Raw genomic sequence first — 27791 nt, forward strand, 5'->3', positions numbered from 1 at the left:
TTAGGGCTCCTTCACACGGCTGTATTTGAGCAAAATCTGCGCATGCTAGACAAAGAGAATCGAACCCATTGATTTCAGAGAGTTTGTTCGCACACGCACGTAAAAAAGTTGGACCTGCTCTATTTTCCTGCATTTTGCGCAGGGAGGTGGGCAAATGCACAAGAGGAAGGGAAAAAAACACTGCGCAAAACATATCCGGACCTCATGAGGCTTTAAACAGCCTTGAAATCCACTGAAACAACGTGCCATGCGTGTGAACTGGCCTCACATGTGTAAGAAGAGCACTATGTGCAGGCACAAATGACACCTCCTCAAACCTTGTTCATGTGCCAATACGCAGCGCTGAGCGTTTTTGCGCATACGCTCGTCTGAAGCCGCCCCTACTGTTACAATTTCTGTGAACCCGGTAAAAATAAAAAAGCAAATCAATTATTATTAACCCCTTGGCGACATACGGGTACACTGGTTGTGTGCAGGGTTAGTCTGGATCAGGCCCAAGAGCAAGCCCACTCTACATGCGACGGGTGGTCGCCATCTTTGATAGCCTACGCCCACCTGCAACAGCCACAATAAGAGATACTTCCAATCATGACACTTAACCATTTAAATGCCACCATAAATTCTAAATGCAGCATTTAACCTTTTCCAATCCACTGTCTGACGTCTTCCTACATTCTGATTGAAGGCTGTACAGCTCCGATGTCAGAAGACGTCCGGCAGGGTATTCTTACTGTAGATTACTGGCAGCTCTGTTGTCTGGGGGGCTTTCCAGTATGTCCCATACCGCAGTACTGTCTCTAGCCAGCAGATGGCACCATTGTATAATGGCAGAAAGAGAAAGCCCCCTAGGAAACCCTGAATCCAAAATTGGATTGCAAAGGGTTAAATTTCCTGAACGACATTTAAATGTCTTGAACGTCTCGCCTGCAATGAGAAAACAGGCGGCCAATCGCGTGTCACGGTAACATGCAGAAATACAATATATTGCAATACTGAACTACTGCAGTATGTTGCATTAGCTATGAAACAATCGCAAGTTTAAGTGCCCCATGGGGACTAGAAGAAAAACAAAAATACATGAAAAAGTTTTTCCTAAATATTACAAATACAGTAATACCTGCATGGCTTTTACGCAGAATATCTCTGTACGGGCTAATTCACACGGACATACTTGGGCTTCCTATTACGCATGCAAAATTTGCGCGTGCAATACCCAGTGAATAGAACCCATTGATTTCAATGGATTCTTCCACAGGAATGTATTTTTCACACGCATTTCGCTAGTGGAAAAATATAAGTAGAATGCTCTATTTTTGTGCATATGGCACACGAAAATAGCACGCATTAAATTAATTAAACGTAATTGCCTGTTGAAATCAGTGGGAGCATGCTTGTGTGTTTTCTGCGCACGCAAAATACACAGGGATGTGCGCACAAAAAATACATTAAAATACCCCCACATGTGCGCACAATCGCAGCGTCCATCACATAAGGGCTTGAATACACGACCGTGTTTGTGGAGCTTTTTGCGGATGTGAAAATCACAGCTGCAAAAAAAGGCTGAAACGAAACCATTGATTTCAATGGTTTCATTTTCACTGGCGTGATTCTCGTGCGAGGTCACTACACACAATGACAGATAGGACTTGCTCTATATTTCAGATTTTATTTCCCCCTCAGCGCAATAACACATTGGATCAGTTGGAAGAAATACTTTTTACTGGTTCATGCGCAAATATGCTCAATTGCAGCAAACGCATTTGCACATGTACCCGTGTATTGAAGCCATAAACGGATGCATAGATACACTTACCCCCATGTGAAGCTGGCCTAAGGGCTCCTTCACACGAGCGTATTTGTGAACACACCTGTGTGCGCCATACTCAGTGGGCTCATTCAGATTTCCTTTTTTGTACATAAGCGTTTTTTTGCGTGCGCAAAAAATAGAACCTGCTTTATCTTTCTGCAGCATTTGTGCACCAAAGGTCCCCATAGAAGTCTATGGAGGTGCACAATACGCTACGCAATTCCATGAAGAAAGAACACATCTGGACCTCATTAGGCTAAATAGCCCAATAAATTGGGGAGTGGTGTCCTGTGTGCACAAAAAGTATATTAAATGCACCGATACGCGTGCAAATCTGCAAAGTTCATAGCGCAAATACGCTGCGCTGAGATGTGCGCAATTGCGCGTATGCTCGTCTAAAGAAACCCTTAGGGTGACTACCCACTAGCGTTTTTCGAATTTGCAGCCTTTTTTCCCCCCCAGGTGTCTATGGGGCTTTCTAATGTTAAAACGCATCGCGGCAAAAACGTAAGTTACTGCGAAATCGCGCGATGCGATTTTAACATTAACAAGTCCCATAAACCCCTGGAGGAAAAAAATGCTGCGAATTTCGCATGAAAAAGAACTGTAGTGGGTAGTCACCCTTAGGGTGCATTAACTTGGGCAAGAGCGAGTTGTGCCCGAGACTCGCATCGCACAACACTGCATCCGTGTGCGATGAGCTGGAGACCGCACATCTGCATGTTCTGTTCTTGTGTGACACTTGCACAAAGAATGAGCTGCGACTTCACCCATGTAAATACATTACAAGTAATGGCTTGTATCTCTGCACCCGTTTTGTGTGTCTCGCATTTTCTCGCCCGTGGGAATGCACCCTATGTAGAGCACACGACATACTGCAGCCTGTAAAGCATCACGTGGAGGTTGTGCAGCTGTGCGCTGCCATGACTTTAGGATATGTCAATGTGATCACTCATCTCTTGCAGGGATTCTGGCTTCCCTGTTTTGTTATACCGGCAGGTACCTATTTTCATGTCATTTTTACTAGTATGAACTGAAACAAAAATGACACAAGAAAACAGCAAAATTGTAAACTAAATACACCCTGGCAGCCTGGCACACGTCTCCATGACAATGCTAATGTAACATCAAGTGTTCAAAAGTACAAAGCATGCAGTATAAAAGTATCCTACAGTGGCATACATACAGGTGTGCGGACCACATGGTATGCATACAGGTGTCTGGACCACGCGGCATACATACAGGTGTGCGGACCACGCGGTATACATACAGGTGTGTGGACCACGCGGTATACATACAGGTGTGTGGACCACGCGGTATACATACAGGTGTGTGGACCACGCGGTATACATACAGGTGTGTGGATCACGCGGTATACATACAGGTGTGTGGACCACTGGATATATATGCAGGTGTGTGGACCACTGGATATACATGCAGGTGTGTGGACAATGCGGTATACATACAGGTGTGTGGACCGTGCGGTATACATACAGGTGTGTGGACCGTGCGGTATACATACAGGTGTGTGGACCGTGCGGTATACATACAGGTGTGTGGACCGTGCGGTATACATACAGGTGTGTGGACCGTGCGGTATACATACAGGTGTGTGGACCGTGCGGTATACATACAGGTGTGTGGACCGTGCGGTATACATACAGGTGTGTGGACCGTGCGGTATACATACAGGTGTGTGGACCGTGCGGTATACATACAGGTGTGTGGACCGTGCGGTATACATACAGGTGTGTGGACCGTGCGGTATACATACAGTTTTGTGGACGACGTGGTATACATACAGGTATGTGGACGACGTGGTATACATACAGGTGTGTGGACCACGTGGCAGAGCACTTGTGATTACTGGGTCCTATGGAGGTATTGGCACTTCCTCTAGGAATAACAGAGCCTCAATAAGCGCAATGTAGGCTGGATAAGAGAAGGCAGAAGCAGTTCCTACTGAAGTGAATGGGAACTTTGCCTGTAATACCTATTTAGGCCACTGCAGTGGGAATGGAGCTGTCTCCTTCCTGCAGAAATCCCTTCAGTGCACCAGCATGGCAAACAGTTGATCAGTCAGGGTCCCGGGAGGCGGACCCCTGCCAATCGAGTATTGATGACCCATCCTGCAGATTGGCCATCAGTAGTTTAGAACTGATCAACACCTTTAAAAACATGGCCAAAACTGCACTATTTTGGTGCGGATGTGGTGCACATTTGCTCCACGTTTTCTATTGCAGAAAGCCTGCAGTGAATATGCCACGTGTGTAGGTGGCCTCATGGTGCTTTTACATGGGCGTTGCCAAAAATTGCAGGTGCAGCTAAACAATTAGTAATAAATAGTGAATGTAATCGGCGGCTGCCAGAGAGTCCTTTGTTGAAGCCAGGTGTGTAACGCAGACTACGGCAGTAATGAATTGTCTCAGAGAAGTTTTCGTTCTTGTGATGCTTTCTCCTCTCTTTAAGTTGGCATGCGTGCAACAATGTGTATTGGTAGGGTGGGTATAATTTTACCATCGGAAGTTGTTGCCATAGCAGCAAAAATAGTTACCTTGCGTTGCCCCCTGTGGAGAACTCTCAGCTGTACTGCAGGGATAGCAGCATTAAAGGGTTTGTACACAGCTACATTCCATTTCAATCATTCCAATACATGGAAAATAAAGCAACTTTGCGAGTAGTCTTGATTATACATCCCTACTTGGTGTGACTTCCCCTTTGCCTTCAAAACAGCATCAATTCTCCGAGGTACTTGGCCTTATTTAACAAGGTACAGAACGAGGAGGGCCGTATCGAGAACATTACTGCCATTTTTGATAAACAATAGATTGTAATGATACGATTGGGTTTTATTCCATATTTGCAGAAATGTCAAAAAAGTAGTAGATAGTTTTCACAATCAAACTTGTATTGGCGGTTATGTGATTTACTGTCACCATAAGAGGGGAGCAGAAAGAGAAAGGGAAGGGGGAAAGAGGAAAACTGAATAATCAATAGTGATCGGGGATTATTCCGATGGCCAGATTGGAGTCAGGAAGAATTTTTTTCCCTTAAATTAGGAAAACTGGCTTCTACCTCATTGGTTTTTTTTTTTTTGCTTTCTTCTGGATCAACATTGGGGTGTTGGGAGTCTAGCCAAGAAACCCATGTATTTTTTTAAATGTATCAGGGCAACCACTATGTTGGTACTAGTTATTAGTATTATTTATTAATGAAGATAGGAGCCACAGTCAGAGGGATCTTTACCAGGTTTTAAGAGTGCTACGGTATAATAGTAGCATCATAAAAGATGGGAGGGAGTCCCCCAGAAGGGCCCGTCACAGTGTACTTTGTAATAATAGGGAAAGTTGTTCCATATAGCTTTGATAGACCTCTATAGGAAGGCCATCTGGCCCAGGGGATTTATTTAGTGCCATGCCTGAAATGGGCCGCTGTACCTCCTCCATCTTAATAGGGGCATCCAAGAAGGCAACCTGTTCGGTGGAAAGAGTTGGGAATGTAAGGTCCGCTAGGTAGAGATTGAGAATGTCTGATACAGATTTACGACCTGAGGAGCTGTATAAAATTGCCATAGTATTCCTTAAAGGGGTTGTCCCGCGAAACAAAGTGGGGGTAAGCACTTCTGTATGGCCATATTAATGCACTTTGTAATGTACATTGTGCATTAATTATGAGCCATACAGAAGTTATTCACTTACCTGTTCCGTTGCTGGCGTCCTCGTCTCCATGTTGCCGTCTAATTTTCAGCGTCTAATCGCCGGATTAGACGCGCTTGCGCAGTCCGGTCTTCTCCTTTGCTGAATGGGGCCGCTCGTGCCGGAGAGCGGCTCCTCGTAGCTCCGCCCCGTCACGTGCCGATTCCAGCCAATCAGGAGGCTGGAATCGGCAATGGACCGCACAGAAGCCCTGCGGTCCACCGAGGGTGAAGATCCCGGCGGCCATCTTCACAAGGTAAGTATGAAGATGCCGGACCGCGGGGATTCGGGTAAGTACTATCTGGTTTTTTTTTTTTATCCCTGCATCGGGTTTGTCTCGCGCCAAACGGGGGGCTATTGAAAAAAAAAAAAACCCGTTTCGGCGCGGGACAACCCCTTTAAGACTTGCACCTTTGTAAGTTTTAAATCATACAGGACAGAATTAGATTGGGTATCTTGCTTGATTAAATTAGCCAATAAATGACTGGACTGATTCCATTTCAAATTAAAAAATAGTTTATGTTTGGTTTTCATATGAATCTGATGTTTATAGAGGCGGGAAAGACCCGGCCAATTTATTTTATTAGTGTCTGTAGAGTTAGATATTTACAACTTTTCAGCTTCGATGACTTGAGATTCTAGAAGGGGGTCTTGTTTGAGAGGTGGATTTTTCAATATAAGGAGATAGTGAATGTGAAACAACCTCTGTGGTAGTCTTCGAGGGAATCCCACTTTAGGGTTTATGGGGTATTATTATAATGAATCTGAAGGGACAAGAAGATCTGGTCAGGGACACGATCACTAGGTCCTATCAATTCAAGCCGAAAGGGATGCAGTTTCCAACTTGAGATTGTTGCCCCCTTCTGGAATTGTAAATATGGGAGTATTGTGTTATGGACAGATGTATCTTGAGGGCAATGAACAATGGATGACACATGAATAGCAAGTGCCGAGGAACTAAATATGTAGTCTATCCCTAAAAAGGATCCTTGACCAGGAGAGTAAAAAGTATATTCACATATATAAGTGGCGTAAGCGCCAAAGATCAATTCAGGCCACACCGTCAATGTAACAATCCACTTCAGGATTGCAGTCTCTTGTTGTAACCGCTGCGGATCAGTAGTGTAGTCAGGGGAAGTCAGAGGTCGGGACACGGGTAGGTATGAGTTTGCGTTACAGAAGAGCAGGTGGGTAGCGTAGTCAGGGAAGGCAGAGGTCGGTACATGGGTAAGTATCAGTTTGCGGTACAGAGGAGCAGGCGGGTAACATTCAGGGAAGGCAGAGGTCGACACGGGTAGTTATCAGTTTGTGGTAAAGAGGAGCAGGCGGATAGTGTAGTCAAGGAAGCCAGAGGTCAGTATACAGGTAGATATGTTAGGTAGCTGTATGGAGGAAGAGCAGCAGGTGAGAGAACATGACTACTGGCTGGGAGCACAATAATCATGCAGTGAGGGAGGAACAGGTTTCTAAATAGTGTCTAACCATTTAGGGGTGGAGCTAATCAGGAGCTGGGTTGCAGGAGCAAGAAATTGGGCAAGGTTAGATAGGGTAGCTGTCCAGCAGGCTGAATAGCTCACTTGAGAGAGACGTCGCCTGGAGTACAGGAGTTCCGAGCTTCAAACCCTGACAGTCCATCAGCTGGGGGAGTCATATATTCCGGTGTGTGTTTACTTGAAGTCTATCTTTAAGAGGATCTATGACCTGGTTTAAGTCTCCCATACCTAAAACATATGCAAGGTATTGGTATACAAATGTAATAGCTGTTTTTAAAACATGAGTACTATTGTATGGTGGGTTATAGACACATAAAAGGACATTGGGTTTAGTGTCAACGTCTTTGTATGCAAATATAAATCTGCCTTCCAAGTCACTGCAGACATTGATGGGGTTTTATCTTACTGATTTATGAATCTGTAGATAGACTCCTCTAGAAAAAGAGGTATAAAAGGAGTGGCATGACCACTGGACCTATGGTTTTGTAATGGCCCTTTTACATGGGACGATTCTCATTTAAACGAGCGAGTGACTACATGCCGTCACCGCTATTTGTTCACGCTCATGCCGAATGTTTGGACAGGCAGATTATTGCTGAGAATTGTTCACTTCTCCCTCAGGGCTTTACATTCCTATGTGAAACACTAAGCCGGGATGTGTTTAGACATAAAAAGTGAGCGAGCCGGCGCTCGCTTTTATTTAAACTGAGCGACAAATAAGAAGTACATGATGACTTCACGTTTAGACGTAACGATTACCGCGCACTTTCATTCGTTTGAGCGAATTTTGAGCGCCAATCGTCACGTGTTAATGGGCCTTATCTATTTTATCTATAATTAAATGTTCTTGTTAACCCGATTATGTGGTGGAAGCATCATTTAATACATACGAACACTGCTGCTCTCTTTGTCTGGGTGCCAAGGCTACACACATTCCATGTAAAACATTTCAAAGACATTGATAAGTGTGGAAAGATATATTAGGAGATAACAATGTTCACCTCGAAAGGTCTAAAAAGGTATCATGGAGACAATACTATTAGTATCAAGAACACCCATGTGCCAATACAAATAAACTAACAGAACAGGAATCAAATTATATAGCTAATTGATGACATCCAAGCTTTTTTAATATAGAAGGGATGTCAAGCAGAAAAAGAGAAGAATATAATATTTTCTCTAAAACACACAATTATAGTGAGAAGGGGATACTCCGATGGCATGGAGATAAGTTGGCGTCCACAATCAGTATTATACCAATAATACTGCAATAAGCTAATTACATAGATGTAATATTTGGATGGCAATGTAGAGGGTAGTAATAAGGTAGTATAGAAATGATGTTCTATTAAAATTGTGGCAACCGCTACCTTCAGTCCAGGAGAGTATAATTGGGTGCAGTGCCGTATGTCACGATTGAAAACGTTCATACAAGGAAAGTTTTGTAGGTATTAATGGCCTCTAATAGTTGTAGGGGGACAGGACGCAGAGTGGGTTCGGTTCCGGATCAGATTCTGCATCATTGGCTTTTGTTTGTTGCCTGGGCAGCTCGCGTGGATTGTAATGTAGGGTCAGGAGTAAACCGCAGTTTTCAGCTGCAGACGAATTCTTAGCTTGTGTGGTCATCGAAGCTGGATTAGAGCAGGATATAGGTTGTTCAGGGTATAGGTATATAGATAGCATTCAACAAAGTGATGGTAATGTCGATACAAGAGTAGTCTTAAGTCTCTGTTTTGGTATATTGGAGGTATGAAAAGTTGTCTGAAAGTTTTTAGTACTTAGGAGCACCACAAGTCCCAGATTACAACTGTGGTCAGCAATGTAACTAGTTTGCAATATGTACAACTTCAGTTGTTATATTTCCAGACCAGTACAGTTTCAAAAGATGATGCTTTCCTCCAATGGTGTTGTTGTCAGTATGCCTTGTATACGTTAAAGTGTCCTTCCTTAATGCTGGCAGTCAATTGTTCATTTGCCTGTAGGCCTAGGGTTGGAGAGGGCCCGCCACAGTCTCCTCCACATGGCATATAGCGTACAGTGCCATGCTGAGAGGAATGCCACAAGAACCACAGGCCCAAAACGAGGGAACACCATCCTCACTCAACAGGAGTTCCCCAATTGGCATGCAGCGTCCGAGAATGCAACTGTGGATCACAAGGGTGGTCACGGTGGGCATCAGGCCCTCCCTCACAACGAGCGTCGACCCGTGCCCCAAGGAAGCTTCCCAAAAGACCACAAGCTGGGGCTATGTCACCGCCGGGGCTCTGGAGACACCCAGGCAGGGTGTGATGTTCAGAGCTATGCTTGCAGAACAGTTAGCAGAACTCCAAGTATGAGGAGGTGCTGATGAGCGCCTACCTCATGGATACTAGCGCCTCCAGAGAGCCGATGTGCCACTAGGCTTGCCGGACCATGATGCAAGTCACAGATAGAAGGTCCCAGGAGCTCCACCACAGGTGCAATCGAAGCAAAGTCTATCCAGGGCAGCGCTGGTAAATGCCTGAGTGTGTAGAGGGAGCAGATGCAAATGGATTATCAGGATGAGTACAGGCTTATCAATAATCCCAGGGAGCTCCACTCAGAGACGTCCTGCCATGTTGGTGGTTAGCCACGCCGCTCCTGCACTGTTTTTGAAGGCACTCGGCAGGGAGGTTGTTCCAAATATCTTGGGGGACTAACTACAGATCATCTGTGGATATGTGCTTCCTAAAATCCTTCTGTCTCTTCATGTAATCCCAGACAGTTGTGCGATTTCTCTATGACTTTCTGCTGCATTTTAGGGTACGATTTGGCTTGAAACACCCATTAAGTATACAAAACAAAAAACTGACCACTAAGGTCTGTGATTGGCTGCAGCAGTCTACCAAATGCAACAGCCAGATAAGAGTCCAAACCGCACTCCCACAGAAGTCCACGTAATGTAGAAGAAAATCCTGGCAGCATGTAGAGGTGCTATAAAAAAATGTACTCTTTATTCTTCCATCACACAGACACAGCAACGTGTTGGCCGTGTGGCCTTTCTCAAGCTTCTCTAAGCTTGAGAAAGAGGACATTTTATATAGCATCTCTACATGTTGCCAGGATTTTCTTCTACATTACATGGACTTCTGTGGGAGTGCGGTTTGGACTCTTATCTGGCTGTTGCATTTTCTCGGGCGCTGCGGACCCACTTTGTTATTTTGCATTTGAGTGTCTGCAGCAGTCTGTGACGGACAACTTCTTTACCAGCAAGAGGTTGGGGGCAGATGAAGGGGAGAAGCACTGCAGGATCAGACTACAAGGGGTTTATTTGTAGCTTGTTACCACGGAGAAACAAAAGTATTTTAGAAAGTTATTTCAGAGCAAGTGGGCTTTTCTTGACTGAAAAGCTTTCAGTCACATTTGATAAATGTGTCCAGTAATGGGACAGACTATCAAAATCCCATTCACTTGTCTAGTACTGTAGATATTACCAGCCATATGTGAAATGGGATATTACCATAGCTAAAATCTGCCACATTTCCGTAATGCGCTAATTTAGCCTCAGGGCTCCTTCGTACGACTGTGTTGGCGCACATATTTGTGCAAAATCCGCGTGTCCTAAACACATAATAAAATCCATTAATTTCCATGAGTTTGTTCTCGTAAGCGTGCTCTGCGTGCGCATTTAGTGTATGCGCAAAAAAATTGGTCCTGCTCTATGTTCCTGCATTTCGCATAGCGAAATTGTCATAGAAATCTATCGCAGGTGTGGAATTACGCAAGAGGAAGGGTGTGCCACTGCGCAAAACACAGGAAAAGGCAGCTGGACCTCATTAGGCTTTAAAAAGCCAATAAACTCCACGAAATGGGAGTGGCAGGCACGCGTGTGAACTGGCGCTATGTGCGCAAAAATTACATTAATATGCGCAGACAAGCGCGGAACAGGCTGATTATGTTGCTTTTCAGACCTTGTTCATGCAAAAATAAGCTGCGGCATGTGTATTTACGTAACGCTCGTGTGTCTCTGCCCTTTAAGTCCTTTTACAAAGTCTGAAGACTGAGCAAGAATGATCGTGGGAACGTTTGCCTGATCACCTGCAGAACGAGCGAATGCTTTCACGCAGCACCAAAAATCAATGCTCCCAGCAGCACAACTTTGTGCCACTGCCGGGGATGAAACAGCATGATGATGGACGAACAATAGCATGAATGACCTTACGTTCATCCTACATTATGAATTGGCCTGAGCATGGCATTTTGGGTGTTTTACTGCGTTTGTGAAACACAGCCAAATAATAAAAAAATAACAAAAAAAAGGGAAACCAATAAATACACGTGGTTTTAGAAAACACATGCATATTTATTAACCCCTTTAGGTGAGGATTTGGCAACTGTGAATATATAGGTCATAATTGCAGCAGGTTTTCTATTGAGGAATGCCCGCAGCTAGTACACGCTGTGTGAAGGTGGCCTTAGGGTACCATCTTACAGGGCGGAATCACTGCTGGCATGCCACAACAAAATACCTGCAGCAAATCCACAGTGGGCAAATTGTAATTTAATCCTTGTACTTCAGGGGTGGCATAAATAGACATGCTACAGATTTAGAATCGGCAGCGGTTTTTAAAAACGTTACGGATTCATTGCCGAAAATTTCTGCCCCATGTGAAGGGGATTCTGAAATCTCTTCCACATGTCTTGTATGGTAAACTCTGCCAAATTTCTGCAGAAATTCCACAGGGTTTACAGCCTGGCCTCAGGGCTCCTTCACACTGGTGAGAAAATAGTGCGAGAAATCTCGCACAAATATGCAACCCATTCTTTTGAATGGGTTCATTCACACTTGCAATGTTTTCCTGCATGGTACCACGTTGTGTTGCAGGAAACACATCGCAGCATGTCCATTCTTTTTGCGATATCGCCCATTGTTTCAATGGGGCCGGCAGTAGCAGCACTGGCCCCATTGAAAACAATGGAAGAAGATCATGACCTCCTGCCGCGGTGGAGATAAAGGGAACCAAGGTGACTGCCTTGTGAAAACGCCTTGCATCCAGGGGTTTTCAGGATTGCGAGGGCGATATCGGGCTGTGAATAACCAGTTACCGAGCCCTTAGGATGCGTTCACACGACACTGATGGGCTGTACATTTTGGTGCAGATCTGCACCAAAATCCGCAACTAAATTTTCAGCAAATCAATGATGTGTGAACAAACCCTTAGGCCTTATTCACACAACGTATTTTACATCAGTATTTTGTGAGCCACAACCAAATATGGAAGACGTGCAAATCTTTCCATTCTACTTTCTCTCTGTACGTTTTGGCTCACAAAATACTGATGTCAAATATGCTGCGTGAATAGGGCCAGAATAAAGCGCCTGTGTGAGGGAGGCCTATGGCGGAGTTTGTGAACGGCAGTATAGAAAACTCAGCCAAAGAACATATGCGGTTTTAAAGAACTTCATAAGTTTTATAGATGCTTTTTTTTTTTACTGCAATTCACAAATGAAGCCAAAACGCCACGTGTAAACTGCGCCTTATTGGGACAGCGTGTCTGGCACTGGGGGCATTGTACCTACTGCTATAGTCAGAGTCAACTTGGGAATTAGGGCTTGAACATACAAACATATGCACAAATACGCTCTCCACAACGTAACGTATTGAAATCAATGGCTTTGCTTCGAGTTTTGAGTAAAACCTCCTCAAGCACGTTCGTCTGTTTAGGCCCTTAGAGTGTGTTTAGGTCCTGACATAGTAATAAAATAACTGGCCCAAAAAGCCCTGCAGAAGACAACCCCATTTGGAGATGACTATGGAGCCAATCACTATCACTAGGGTTTTTTATGTTGGAATGATCACAAATACCCCCTTAGACATTACTGATGATATATATTGTCAGTATAATGTTACCCAAACATCAGTAGTGCAGTATATAGCGATTTTTGATGTTATCTATCAAGCCCTGTCACAGGTAAGACTTAATAGGCAACTATGCATTGCAGCCTTCAGTAGGCTCCTGTCTGCCAAGCTAGCTCATCGGCAGCACTTGATCGCGTTGCATGGGGTGCTGATGGGGCTCGGGGAAGAACCCCCTTCATCTTGCTGACTGTTTAGACGCACGGACAGCTTTGGTAGAATCATCTAAATAACTAGCAGCTGTCAGCTGTGGCAAACACAAGAGCAGAATCATCTCTCGAGCCTGCTCCATACACAGTTCATTAACTGTATGACATACATTTACATTAGGTGATCGTGAAGGAAACTGGGTGGTATGGGCAGGACTGGCACTTGCGAGGTATGCAGGAGACCTGCAGGAATGTCGCTACCAGCTGCACATCCATCCGTAGTACAATGTTTGCCCACAAAAAAAATGTTTGTAAAACAAACTTAAGTTTACCCGTTCCAGGAAAAAAGTGTGTAGAAAGAAATGAAAGGAAAGATAACAAAGCAAAGACGGCAGGAACAAAGAGACTGAAGAATGTGACAGCTTCTCATCTATCTCTATCATTTACATTCCTCCCGCTGTCCCCATTATGCAGATTGCTGGAAAATAGAGCGTTTATTATTGGTTACACTAAACTCTTATCTCCTCCGTCTCGGGCTCCCGGCTCACCCCTGTTCACACACACAGCTGACGGATAAGATGCAAACAAAATGCTCTCATTAATCCCTTATGTGTCACTTTATTTGTGCAGATGAAAAGACTTCAGACATGAAAACATAATGCAGCCAAGGAACGACGTTGCTGCGTACTTCCCAAATCAGAGCGGATTTAACTCTCAGCCTTTTTTCCAACAGCTCAGCTTCTGCGTCAGAGCGCTTCTTTGTGAATGGAACAATACGGGAGGATTGATACTGTTCTTACAGACGCGCTGCTAAATATACAAGCTGCTTGTAGACGATGCCACAAAGCCTACGAAATATATCCATGCAGCAAATTGGAGCTGGAAAAGTAGGCTAAAGGTACTGAAGGGTGCAAGGACTTATGATAAGGCACTAAATGTAGCTACACGGACTAAGTTACTGATTGGGCCATGATTTTTAGCACCTTGTATCAATGGTATGTACAATGAATAGTCACTTTATCAGAGACCCCCATCTAGTAGCACGTTGGCATTCAGAACTGCAGAAATTCTAGGTACTGACATGTTCTGAACAGCTGACAGGAAGGGTTCATCGATTCATGCTGCTTGCACCAAATTCTGACCTCCTATCAGCGCGGTCAACAGAAATCTAGATCCATCTTTACAGGTTTCTCTGTTACTCAGTGATACAACTTTTGTGCTCTTTTGCCTCCTGAAGTCATGTATTTCTGTTTCTCTTAGACATAATCCAAAGGGAAAAGTATTCAGCAGCACTCAATCTGTGCCCACTAGGGGTGAGGTGAAAAAATGCAAGCCACCCAACAATGAGTCTGAGCCTCAAGACTCAGTAGTCAATCACAAAAGTAGTAAGGAGGAGGTGGCAGCATGCAAAAACTTCATAAAAAAAAATAAATCCCATTTTATTACTCAATAGTCTATAAAGGTAGGCTACGATTTGGCCTTAGAAGCTTGAAAAAGGCCTTCTAAAGCTGAAACGTAGCCTACCTTTTTAAAGACTATGGAATAAGAAAATTAGATTTTTTTTATGACGTTTTTGCATGCTGCCACTTCTTCCCTACTACTTTTGTGATCTCTTAGACATAATGTCACTGGAACTGGTCATCTGCTGTTATAGCCCATCCGTATTGAGGAATGACAAGTTACGTGTTTGGACATGTTAACTGGAGCATCAGCGTTGTACTCTGGTACAGTTTCCTTAACTATGTACCGCCTCTTCATCAGAAAGATTCTTGACATCCTCCTCTGACCCCTTCCATCAATGAATTGTTTCCACCCACAGGATCCCCTTTCGCTGGATGTTTTTTCTTGCTCACACCATTCTCGGTATATTCGACCCCACGAGGTTGGCAGTAAAATACTGGTCCAGGCTCATCTAGCACCGATGGCCTCGTTGGAAGTCACTCTGATCGCTGGATTTTGCTATCTAATGTGGAGTCACATTGCAACTGATACATGAAGAACTTGTTATGTTACTTTTTGCTGCACTCCGGAGTCACAGGTCTTCCATACAGGGAAGCTCCAATCATGAAAGGGTCGGTGTTACTACTAAGGTTCTGAAGGCTCTAATAAAGTGGCTATTCAGTATGTGTGTAAGCGTTGCACAATTCCATTATTAGGGCAATATAGAGCAGAACACCATGAGGGAGATGCCCGTATAAGATATTGCAGAAGGCACCATCCAACTTAGGGTTACCCCTTTTCTTAAACCTTTAACTTCCAGCCATTTTTCAGGTTTTTGCTTTATCATTCCAAGAGCTATACCTTCTTCATTTTTAATCTTTTTTTTTTATTTTAATTTTTTAAAAATTTGACTTAATTTTACATGTTTTTAAGGGATGTGAACTTTTTGTTGATTTGATTGTTTGATCACTTTTAGAACAGACTACACTGCAGTATATTTTATTGTTAATGTTCACCTATTAAACCCTGCCAGAGACAGGGCTTAATAGGGTTACATACATGGCTTACAACCATCGGCACCATGAGATCACATCACGGAGGGCTGACGCTGAGTCAGTAATAAACACAGGCACCATACAAGCATAAAGAGACTACTTCTTACATTCTGGGGTATTCAATAGAGAAGCCCATTCCACTGCCCACTTTCATCAGACAGTTGATCAGGTTTTCAGCAACATCTCTACTGCGGTGACTGAAGAGCAGAAGCCAGTTGGACAGAGGCTTGGCACAGATCATTCTTCCATTCCGTGTATCTCTAGACCAGTCGGCGGCAGATGCAGGTTGGCACTGGAAGAGGAATTATTTCAGAAATGTTGCAAACACTTGAATGCACTTTCGGTTATTTCTGATACAGCTGAGTGACAAACAATATAGCTTTTATTAGGACCTGTTCACACCTGTGTTTAGGAGTCTCTCTCAGGGGTTCCTCTGGCACTTTTTCGACAACAAAAGTACTATTGCTGGAGTCAAAATGAAGGAAACCCATATGAACCCTATTACAGCGGATAACTTAATTTTGTTGGACAACCCTGTTGTTCTTGTGCTTCCTTGCTCTGTTCTCACAGGGAATCCCTGTGATGTCATGGGTTTCCCTGAATGCAGAAGCAGTGTGGTATATCGAAGGCTGTGTTCACAGACTGATCATAAATTGCACATTAACCCCTTCTTTCCCAATGTACATACATTAATGACGACATCACTGGCCCGTTTAAAGGGAAGGAGTTAATCGGGATTTTATTTACAACTCACTATATGAAACCCTATTTTACTGTTCAGGGTACTTACTATATTGTCCCTCAGGCAAATCTTCTCAGGTGGTAAAACGCGTCCGGTGACAGACAGCTGCCTCTTCAGTTGCAGCCCCCATTTCGCTAGTTCTGAACTTGCCTCCCGACTCCTGTGAAAAAAAAGCATTAATCAGCACATTAATAATGCACATTGTTACTTCTGTCACTTACTGGCCTTCCTTTTTGGCACAACCACAGTATAGGAAGGTGGCACGAAACAGGATCTTTTCACATCATTAAATATATATGCTGTTCCGGTGCCAACTTCTAAGAGGCTTGCTAAGTGCACCGGGCATCCTTCTCACTCCAGGGCAGCAAATAAATCAAGTGTATAAACAGATAAATGAATGAGGGAAATGTAGCAGTGGAATCCAATTGTTAGCTGCTGTCACCGGCACTTATATTACCCATCAAATGAATTGCAAGAAATGTTCTCAGAAGAACTACAGTAGTTTATGCTGGCTAATGAACAGCTGACACGTACTTATAAGGTTTTATGCAAGGGATTTTCCAAGTTTAGAAAAAATGGGTCTGCTTCAAGTGAACTGAGGATAAGATGTAATTCCCTGGCACAGCCAATGGGCAGCCCCGGTTCTCATGATCATGAGGGTCCCAATGCTCAGATTCCCCACCGATAGGGAATAACTCGTAATTCTGGGAATTCCCCTTTAAAGGTGTTTTCCAAAGATTGTACTGCAATGACTTCACTTACAAGAGTGATCGTAGGCAGAGTTACTGCAATGTACTACATTAGCGATCAAAGCTGTTATGGTTCTGGTCCCCTACAGTGACATAAAAAAAATAAAGTATTAAAAAATTTAAATCAGGAAGGGACTTATTTAGCAGCACTTTCCGGTAATTTCTTTCTTTTTTTTTTTTGCTTATTACCCCTCAGCAAGGTGGGTACTCATTTTACCGGTAAGATAAAAGGCTGAGTAAACCTTGATCTGGCTACCTGAACCATGCAGGGATTGAATCCGCAACCTTCAGGCACTCTGTGCCACACAAGGCCCATAAAGAAAATTAAAGAACATTTTAAAAAATTTAATAAAAAAAAAATTGCACATATTTGGGGTCATTGTATCTGTAACGACCTGTACAATAAATTGAACACACTATTAATCCTGCATGGCAAAAACTGTAAAAAACAAACAAAAAAACAAGACAACGGAGGCAAACTTCTTTTTAGTTTTTCCTCCCAAAAAACGCAATAAAGGGATCAAAAAATCCACATGTACCCCAAAATGGTACTGCATGTCACGTAAATAACAAGCCCTCCTACTGCCGTGTGGACAGAAAAATAAAAAAAGTTATGGCTTTTGAAGAGAGGAGATGAAAATCCCCCCAAAATCGCTGCGTCCTTAGGTCGTGTCCTTATAGGGTTAATGCTCAAACAGGCTTTGTTACTAAGGGGTTAAATATTTTTTTTTTTTTTTTTTTTTTAGAATTCACTTCCGATTAAATTTTAAGAATATTATTGCAAAAATGCCCTTCTGCTATTAACGTGGCCGTACGGTCGCTCGGCTCCATTCCTATATATAGATCCTTTGTATCATACTCCGATAGATGAAACCCAGGTTCCCTCTTGGTACGAGGAGCCTGATCTACAATCGCGGAAAGGTCTTTATAGCTTTTACATTTTTAATGATAATCCGGTGATAGGTTGGAAGAATCTTCTCTTTCTACACCTAATCAATGAGAAATGATTTACTTTTAGCAATCCCCCCACCTCAGCCCTCCCCGTTATGGTGAAGGGATACACATGAGTTACTAAGCCTAGCTCAATAATTTATCCCAGGTCATTTTTTTATGTGATTCCTGTAATGGAACAAGTCAACAGCAAGTTGAATGAATTACTCCTGGATGTTTTCTGCCAGCTTTTGCAGCCTCTTCTGCCGGGACTCCGGGTTTAATTGTGTTTCCAGCGACAGGTCTTTCATCAGACGGAAGTCCGTAAGAGCGCGGCTCGATAGCCCTGGTGATAATGCAGAAAAGGGAAGAAATTGGCTAAATAAAAGGACACGGCAACATCTGACATATCTACAGCATAACTGCACTGCGTAAGAACAAACAAGATACACAATCTATCTTCCATCACCGGATGGCCTAACAAGTTAAAAAGTTGGAGTTGTTTCGGGAAGCATACTGCGGATTTGTTTTCAAGGTGTAGGATGATGGCTGCACTACAAGCAAACGCACCGAATGAATTAGTTCCAGATGTGTTCTTTTCGCAGTGCAATTATGCAGTGTTTCACACAAGTTTTGCGCACATCCCCGTTGACTCCTATGGGGACCGGTGGTGTGCAAATACGCAGAAAAATAGAGCAAGTTCTAACTATTTTTCATGGCTGAAATGTGCATGCAAAATATGTGCATGTGAACAACCTATTGAAATCAACGGGTTCTATTCACTGCGTATTTCATGTGCAAATCCGTTAGTATAACTATTGGTATAATACCTGAACAGCCTTTCATCTGAGCGGCCACCATGTAATGCCACGTTTCTTCTGTGGTAGCTGCTGCGGTAAAAAAGGTCTGGCTGGCCATGAGCGGGGGAGCAGGGCATTCTGCTGCCACATTCTCACTATTTTGAAGACTACTGTGTAAATTGACTTGATTCGTGGTTTCGGCATCAACAGGTTCCGCCAAGTAATGTTGTGCCGTTCTGTTTGGCACCCGAGTAGTTAATATGACGTGTGCTGTTTGCAGCACTTCTGGCAAATTAGGATAGATGTCGAGTGGGTGTTTAACAGCATTGTTGGCATAATGTACGCTGCATCTATTTTATGAGCTGTAGATAAATATTTAATGACACGCGTGTCTTTTGGCGAAGCGACGCCTCAAAGTGAAGAACAATGCTCCATTCATGGGGAGAGCTCCTCGGGCCGCATGCCCTCTGCCAGGAGCCGCCGGGCAGAGACATACTGCAGTGTGTTTGTCAGGAAAGTACATGTCCTGTTAGTGTCACTTGTGGCGCGCTGGGATGCCAAGAGGTTTACTCTCACTTGTCCCTGGCCGAGATCTGCTTTCACCAAGGAACAGGCCGGACAGCCCGAGGCTGAATGATTATCTCCTGGAAGCTGACCAATGGGATCCGATAACAATCTCATGCGCAGAGGATTACGGATGCCATCGATTTGTTTTCAACTGGGATAAGCGACACCGTACGTATCAAGTAGATGTTTAACTCGTTCTACTCAACTGAATGAACATTCAAAGACCCAACGGCCTGTTTACACCTAAGTATGGCTTCTGTCCGAGGGTCCTGTTGAGGTTTCCGTCTAAAATCCTCAAAACGGCCCCCCTTGGATGGGACCTAAACAAAACCAATGTCGGTCTTTATTGAAAACTCCTGAGAAAGAGACGAAAAGGGGTCCTTTTCGTCAGGTTCCCACTAGAATCTGATATTTTCTGCCGGAAGGAATAGCGCAGACCCCCCCCCCCCCCATTCTTTTTAGAACAAAATGTCAGAAACAAATGGAAACCTGTAGAAATGGAGAACTATTGGTCTTCATTTCAGCAGCTTTTATTATTGGCCACAATAGGTTGTGTTCAGGGTTGCTGGTATAAGAATGTTCTTCTGCAAAACGCAGGTGGGGTAACGCTAATTGCAGATGCCCCCCCCCCCATCATAGTGATGGAACCGACAAGTCCAGGTGCTGGTTGTGATCAGCGTAGCTCTGCCAGGGTTGTGGAATTCACCCCATATAGCCGCGTTGCACTCTTTGGCTGAGAACCATATGGCAATAACCGCATGCATAGTAAATGTGATTGGCCATGGTATAGCTGCTATTGTAAAGCTCATTAAGACTCCATTCACACGGAGCAGTTCAGCTGCAATAAAAAAACACGCCAAAAAGTGCATTTGCATAACTGCGTGTGTTTTTTGCCACATTTTACTACAAACATAGTAATAACACACATGGTTTCACCAATGTACTTTTTGGTGCGCTTTGCACTGCAACCGAAATGCCCCGTGTTAATGGAGACAAACTGTGGCAAATCACGGCTAAAAGCGTGTGGTTCTTTCTGAGTGATTCACAGAAAATATGTTGCAAACAGCCGCTCTGTCGCTCCCTGGTCTCTGGAGAAGAAAGCTGTAAAATGTAATTCACTCCCGTTCACGGCAGCTGCCATAAAGCGCACACACCCTGCCGCACGGTCTATACAGGAAATGAGTCTCTCCAATATGGCTGCCCCAGAGAAGTTTATTGGTAATGATAGGACCACCAATGCACTGGCCAATCACAAAGTGAAGGAAGTTCATAGTGTCTATTAGAGAGTTAAAAAATGTTGGTGACCATCATGTCAGCCGTAAAAAGGAAGCACCAAAGCAGCGGAAGGAAGAAGGTAGAGTACAGGTAGGACACCCTCCGCTCTCCAGGCCTGGGATAGGATTTTATCCTATAACTGTAAGATCTCTTTAATAAAATAACATACACATTGGGGTGTACTTACTTACTTCAACTTTTTGTATGCTGGTCCAAGTATGTGTAGGCATCAGTTCAACCACTGTAGTAAGCGGTGCAATACCGTGTACCAGACTGCAATCTACGCCGGCTACGAGATGAAGTAGGTTCCAGCTACAATTTGCACAAGCTTCTGGCATAAATCGTATTACCGTTACGCCCCCGCTTCTAAATGTAGGTCCCGCTTGCTTTTTGAAACAATGGTGGCGCTTGGTGTAAAAGTGCATAAACTGGGCATAATGCATAGGCTCCATTATTTCTCTTCGACTGACCTCTAGTGAATGAAAGCTGAGGCAAAATACTGGAAACATTCTCTTTAAATAAATATCTGCCTCGTGAAGCACCACAAACCGCAAAAGTGCAGGAACGGAGCGCTAGTTACACGGTGTAACACAACATGTAAGGCCCCTCACCAGTGAGATAGCACAGCTCTGGGAGCAAGTGCACAGCCCGGGGAGAGTCACATGCCTCGTTCTTCTTCACCTTCAGGGTGCTCACAAGCATGGGCTGGAATAAATCCATCAGCTCTAGATTGTATTGCTAGACAAGAAGAGAAAAAGTACATTGTGACGGGTCTCTCCAATACAGCTTTCACATCACTTTTAATATAAACTCCCTTGAAGGGGTTGAACAAGAATTCACTTGTATCACCAATCCATGGGATAAAAGTCTGATCTGTGAGGGCCTCACCACTGTGATCCCCCCAATGCCAAGAATGCGGCTCCCGTGTCCCCCTCTCCTCCTCATTGTGGGCTCCCTGCACCTCTGCAGTGAGGAGGAGACGGAATGGGGCGGTGGTTGCGCATAAGCGGAGCTGAAATGAATTTTGACGTCACTGCTGTTGGGGGCAGCGAGCCAGCAGTGATACAAGGCCCCCACTCTCAAGATTGGTGGGGGTCTCGTCAGTGAGGCTCCCATTGATCAGACTATCACCTACTCTGTGGATAGGTGATAAAAGTATATTATGGTACAACCCCTTAATATGGAATGGCCTACAGCGGAGGCCAGCTACTCACCTCCACCAAAAAAAGACCAGATATAACTAGGAATAAGAGAAATATAACTTTTAAAGGAGTATTTTCCATCTTTAGATTATGTAACTATATGGATTTGTTTAAATAAATGTATTTTTATTTTCCCATACTGCAATGTTCCTGAATGACAGGATCCTCCCAGCCTGTGTATGTATTCACTCACGGTTTGCTATGGCTGTGCCTCACCGCCCCGCCATTCCCCAACAGTTACGCTATTTTATTACTGTGGCCAGAACCTCAGGCGTGCGCATGTGCATCACTTCCCTGTCCAGGTACCACTCGCTAAGTCCGGATTCACAAGGGCGTATGCGCATTTACACGTGCATTGGGCATTGTGCTTTCAAAGGGTTCTATTCAATGCATATTGCGTGAGCAAATCTTGCATGTACAGATACGCATGCAAATATGGTAGTGTGAACAGGTTATTGAATAATAATTCTGTGTAAAAGTCCCTAACAGTACAAATCCATGGTAGAATCCCAGTGTGTGCAATAGCCCTGACTGCAGTTGGTGCGTAGCTGCTGAATCCTTATCAGGGCTCATATGCAGCACGTAAGTCGTAGTTCTGTGTGACCCGTTGTGTCCGGGGAACTAGAACACCCATAAATCAAGCAGTGACTGCCAGCGATAAACCGAGAAGAGCATCCAAAACAGCAGGACCCTGGTCAGACATTAGGTTGGATACGATGAAGATATCATCTTTAGGGCCCATTCAGATGGCCGTATATTTGGACTGTGCGCCATTTGTTCTGCATACAGACAAATGAATGTGAGTTTACACCAGAGACTTTAATTTTTGGTAAGCTGAAATTTAGGAGAGGTCTCAGACGGCCGTATGCACAACTATGCTCGCCGGCACGGGGTGGAGTTGCGCGTTAACAAGGTTTTTCACCAGCAGTTCAAAAGTCGCACCTTAGCACTGGAGTTTGGAAAAGTTAGTGGGCAGATCGGTGCTGCCCCATCCTTCCCGAATGTCGTTAGTATAATTAGCTCCATACTTTCCTTTGCAGATGCACTATAGCTCTCGGCTGAACACGGCTCTCCTCTCAGGCCCTCAAGGCAACTCGGATTTCTATCAATCTTTCACCCGCGGCCGTAGTCATACAATCGATCATACCTGTTTATAATATTCCACGTAGGAAATCTGACTGCCGTCCTTTTTTTTCGGAAATGTGTCTGTGGGTTTGGTAGACCAATCAATATCATCCACTCTGTAGGTTTTATTGTTGTACCTGAAGACAAGAATATATCGTCAATAAAATAAGATAGATGGACTTTTTTTTTTTTACAGACAAGACTAAATGCCCATGAAGGGCTGCGTGCGTGTCTGCTATATGCAGCCGCATGCTACCCCCCCCAGCTGAAAGCGCTGGCTGGGCGGCACAGTATGAAGACGGTTCCATCTGGCAGAGATTCTTGGTAGATCATCGCTCTGGACTGTCTCAGTGAGACTTACAGACAGTTCCTCACACTGTACTGCCCAGCAAATATACTGGGCCCGCTGCTGGAACAGTGCCCACAAGGTTGCTAGCTGCTAGCATCTTGTTGCCCCTTTAACCCCTGAGTGTCACACACTGTGCTGTCGGAGGAGTTACTACCAAACTCTGTACATTGACATCATTTTGATTGTGAGGGGTGTACCAGCTGAGCCCACGTCACCCTGCAGCAACAGCCGGTAGCAGAGGAACTTCTATTCTAGACATTTACCCCTTGTGATGCCACAATCAATAGAGATCCTGCAATCACAAGGAGTGGAATTCCTTTCTTTAGAACCAGTTAACCCATTTGTCCTCTTACAAAAAGAAAAAAAAAGTTTTGTGTCAGCCAGTATAGCAAAATGTGATTGTTCTCAGTAAGAGAAAGTAATGCAATATATTGCAATACTTACGTACTGCAGTATACTGTAGAAGTGATCAATCAAATACAAGTTCAAATCCCCTAGGGGTACTTAAAGAAAATGCATATAAAAAAAAATAAAGAACAACCCTCTTCCCATTTTCACACAAACAAGCTAAACAATAAAAAAAATTAAAATAAGTATCACATTATTTATCTCACACAGGGAGCACCATAAAAAACAACTACATTCATAAAACCAGCACTGTGTTTTTCAGTCTCCTTGTTTTCCAATAACAACTGAACAGACAGCAGAGCTGGGCAACTAAATGAACTCATTTGATGAACTGCTATTGCTGAGGCAAAGCTCTAACTACCATAAGGGCTTTTATCTTGTTGGGGGGGTGGAGTGTGCAAGACACCAGGGAATAGGGCTGTGATGACTGGGGGGAGGACAGTGAATGGAGGTTGTGATGACGGGGGCGGGGAAGCAGAATAGGAAGAAAGTGATGGGGTGTGTGCATAGTACATGAAAGATGGGATGACTGGAGGTGTGTACATAGAACAGGTGGGGGAGAGGGGCTGGGATGACTGGGGTGTGTACATAGAACAGGTGGGGGAGAGGGGCTGGGATGACGGGGGTGTGTACATAGTACATGGGGGCTGGAATGCCAGGTGATGCATTTGCTTAGTACATGGGGGCTGGGATGACTGGGGTGTGTGCATAGTACATGGGAGGTGGGGGGGGGGGGGGGGTGCATTGTACATGGGGATGCTGGGATGACTGGGGATGCATTTGCTTAGTACATGGGAGCTGGGATGACTGGGGTGTGTGCATAGTATACGGGGGGAGGGGTGTTTGCATTGTACATGGGGGGACTGAGATGACTGGGGATGCGTTTGCTTAGTACATGGAGGATGGCATGACTGGGGTGTGTGCATGGTACATGGGGGGGGGGGCTGGGATGACTGGAGGTCTTGTGAGCCTGATTTCTACATTCCGCAAGATCTTTGAACAAACTATGAAACAGCATGTATGCAAGTACTTGAATAAAAAATGAGTAATTAACCAGAGCCAGCATGGGTTTGTAACAAACAAGTCATGCCAGACAAACCTAATTTCCTTCTCTGACAGAATCACCGACTGGGTTGATCAGAAAAATGCGATGGATATACTATATCTTGACCTTAGTTAAGCATTTGACAAAGTATCTCATACCATCCTTATGGAGAAAAATGAACTGGCTGAGTGATCGTACTTAAAGAGTGGTCATAAATAGCTGCACATCCAAGTGGATGAATGTACCAAGTGGGGTACCACAAGGCTCGGTCCTAGGCCCAGGGTTGTGCAACATTTTTGTAAATGATCTGGAGGAGGGAATTGATGGAAAACTAATCAAAATATCCCAATGACGAAAAAGCTCGGAGGGATAGCTAACATTAGGGAAGAGAGATAGTATTCAAAAAGATCTAGAAAAGCTTGTACAGTGGGCGGCGACTAACATAATGGTATTTAATAGAGATGAGCGAACGTACTCGGATAAGCACTACTCGTCCGAGTAATGTGCTTTATCCGAGTATCTCTCCGCTCGTCCTGAAAGATTCGGGGCGCTCCGCTGCTGACAGGTGAGTCGCAGCGGGGAGCGGGGCAGAGCGGGCGGGAGAGAAGGAGAGAAAGATCTCCCCTCCGTTCCTCCCCGCTCTCCCCTGCAGCTCCCCGCTCTGCAGCGCGTCCCAAATCTTTCAGGACGAGCAGAGAGGTACTCGGATAAAGCACATTACTCGGACGAGTAGTGCTTATCCGAGTACGTTCGCTCATCTCTAGTATTTAACAAGGAGAAATGCAAAGTCTGACATCTGGGCAAGAAAAATGAAAAAAGCACATACAGAATGGGAGGAATTGGGCTAAGCAGCAGCACATGTGAAAAAGACTTGGGTATACTAATAGATAATAGACTGAACATGAGTCAACAATGTGATGAAGCAGCAAAAAAGGTAAACACAGTTCTGGGATGTATTAAGAGAAGCATAGAGTCTAGATCATGTGAGGTCATTATCCCCCTCTACTCTTCCTTAGTCAGACCTCATCTGAAATACTTTGTCCAGTTCTGGGCACCCCACTTTAAAAAAGACATAGACAAAGTAGAACAAGTTCAGAGAAGAGTTACCAAGATGGTGAGCAATCTGCAAATCATGTCCTATGAGGAACGGTTAAAGGATCTGGCAATGTTTAGCTTACAAAAAAGAAGGCTGAGAGGAGACTTAATAGCGGTCTACAAATATCTCAAGGGCCGTCACAGTGCAGAGGGATCAGCCCTATTCTCATTTGCACAAGGAAAGACTAGAAGCAATGGGATGAAACTGAAAGGGAGGAGACACAGATTAGATATTAGACAGTGAGGGTGATCAATGAGTGGAACAGGTTACCACAGGTGGTGGCGAGTTCTCCTTCAATGGAAGCGTTCAAACAAAGGCTGGACAAATATCTATCTGGGATGATTTAGTGATCCTGCACTGAGCAGGGGGTTGGACCCAATGACACTGGAGGTCCCTTCCAACTCTACCATTCTATGATTCTATGAGGGGGTTGTGCATAGTAAATGGGGGGCTAGGAAGACTGACAACTGGTAGTGTGCGTATAGTACCTGGAGGATGGGATGACTGGGGTCTGTATGCTTAGTACATGGTGGGGTTGGGATGGCTGGGGATGAGTTTGCTTAGTACAAAGGGGCTGGGATGACTGGGATGTGTGCATAGTACATGGAGGACTATGATGACTGTAGAGTGTGTGCATACTACTTGGGAGGTTGGGATAACTATAGGTGTGTGCATAGTACTTCGGGGCCCGGGATGACCGGGGTATGGTTTGCATAGTACATGGGAGCTGGGATCACTGGGGGTTAAAGGGGTTGTCCCGCGCCGAAACGGGGGTTGTTTTTCTTTGCATAGGCCCCCCGTTCAGCACAGGACAAACCCAAAGGATGTGGTGAAATTTAAAAAAAATTTTTTACTTACCCGAATCCCCTCTCTGCAACTTCTTCCTTCTTTTCCTCAGATGGCCACCAAGATGGCCGCCGGGATCTTCACCCACGATGCACCGCGGGTCTTCTCCCATGGTGCACTGTGGGCTCTGTGCAGTCCATTGCCGATTCCAGCCTCCTGATTGGCTGGAATCGGCACACGTGACGGGGCGGAGCTACGCAATGACATGTAGAAGGGGGCGGAGCTAGAACGGCGCTCATGCCCGGACTGACCAGAAGGGAGAAGACCCTTCTGCGCAAGTGCATCTAATCGGGCGATTAGACGCTGAAATTAGACGGCACCATGGAGATGGGGACGCCAGCGTAGGGAAGGTGAGTGAATAACTTCTGTATGGCACATATTTAATGCACGATGTATATTACAAAGTGCATTAATATAGCCATACAGAAGTGTATAACCCCACTTGCTATCGCGGGACAACCCCTTTAAGGAACCCCATCTTTCTAGTACATATAACTAAATTTCATACTCCATTACTTTACAAAAGGGAATCACATACACCAGACTTGATAAGAGCTGATTATCAGAACTGTCCTATTCAAATTTAATCACTATATATAAAGGGATGTAAAAAAAATTTACATTGTCATTTTTATCTTGTTTAGCAACAAAAAAAAATAAATGCATAAATAAGAAATGTAAATCGAGATTAAAATAGAAAATTAAAGGGGTTGTCCCGCGGCAGCAAGTGGGTCTATACACTTCTGTATGGCCATATTAATGCACTTTGTAATGTACATTGTGCATTAATTATGAGCCATACAGAAGTTATAAAAAGTTTTATACTTACCTGCTCCGTTGCTAGCGTCCTCGTTCCCATGGAGCCGACTAATTTTCGGCCTCCGATGGCCAAATTAGCCGCGCTTGCGCAGTCCGGGTCTTCTGCAGTCTTCTATGGGGCCGCTTGTGCAGAATGCCGGCTCCGTGTAGCTCCGCCCCGTCACGTGCTGATTCCAGCCAATCAGGAGGCTGGAATCGGCAATGGACCGCACAGAAGCCCTGCGGTCCACGGAGACAGAGGATCCCGGCGGCCATCTTCAGCAGGTGAGTATGAAGACGCCGGACCGCCGGGATTCAGGTAAGCGCTGTGCGGGTTGTTTTTTT

At 44.5% G+C, this 27791-nt stretch overlaps 1 protein-coding gene across 1 annotated transcript in view; it reads right to left on the reverse strand.

The window, feature by feature from the left end:
* PIWIL4 (piwi like RNA-mediated gene silencing 4) overlaps positions 1 to 27791 on the reverse strand; it is a 133434-nt gene that overhangs the window by 39151 nt on the left and 66492 nt on the right. The window contains exons 6-10 of the mRNA XM_066586812.1: positions 22927 to 23041; positions 21189 to 21315; positions 18164 to 18281; positions 16305 to 16416; positions 15622 to 15806 (exon numbers count right to left, since the gene is read on the reverse strand). Coding sequence (XP_066442909.1) covers positions 15622 to 15806; positions 16305 to 16416; positions 18164 to 18281; positions 21189 to 21315; positions 22927 to 23041 — 657 coding nt within the window. The remainder of the gene's footprint in view (positions 1 to 15621; positions 15807 to 16304; positions 16417 to 18163; positions 18282 to 21188; positions 21316 to 22926; positions 23042 to 27791) is intronic.

Source organism: Eleutherodactylus coqui, chromosome 1 (genome assembly GCF_035609145.1).
Source record: "Eleutherodactylus coqui strain aEleCoq1 chromosome 1, aEleCoq1.hap1, whole genome shotgun sequence".
NCBI classification, from domain to species: domain Eukaryota; kingdom Metazoa; phylum Chordata; class Amphibia; order Anura; family Eleutherodactylidae; genus Eleutherodactylus; species Eleutherodactylus coqui.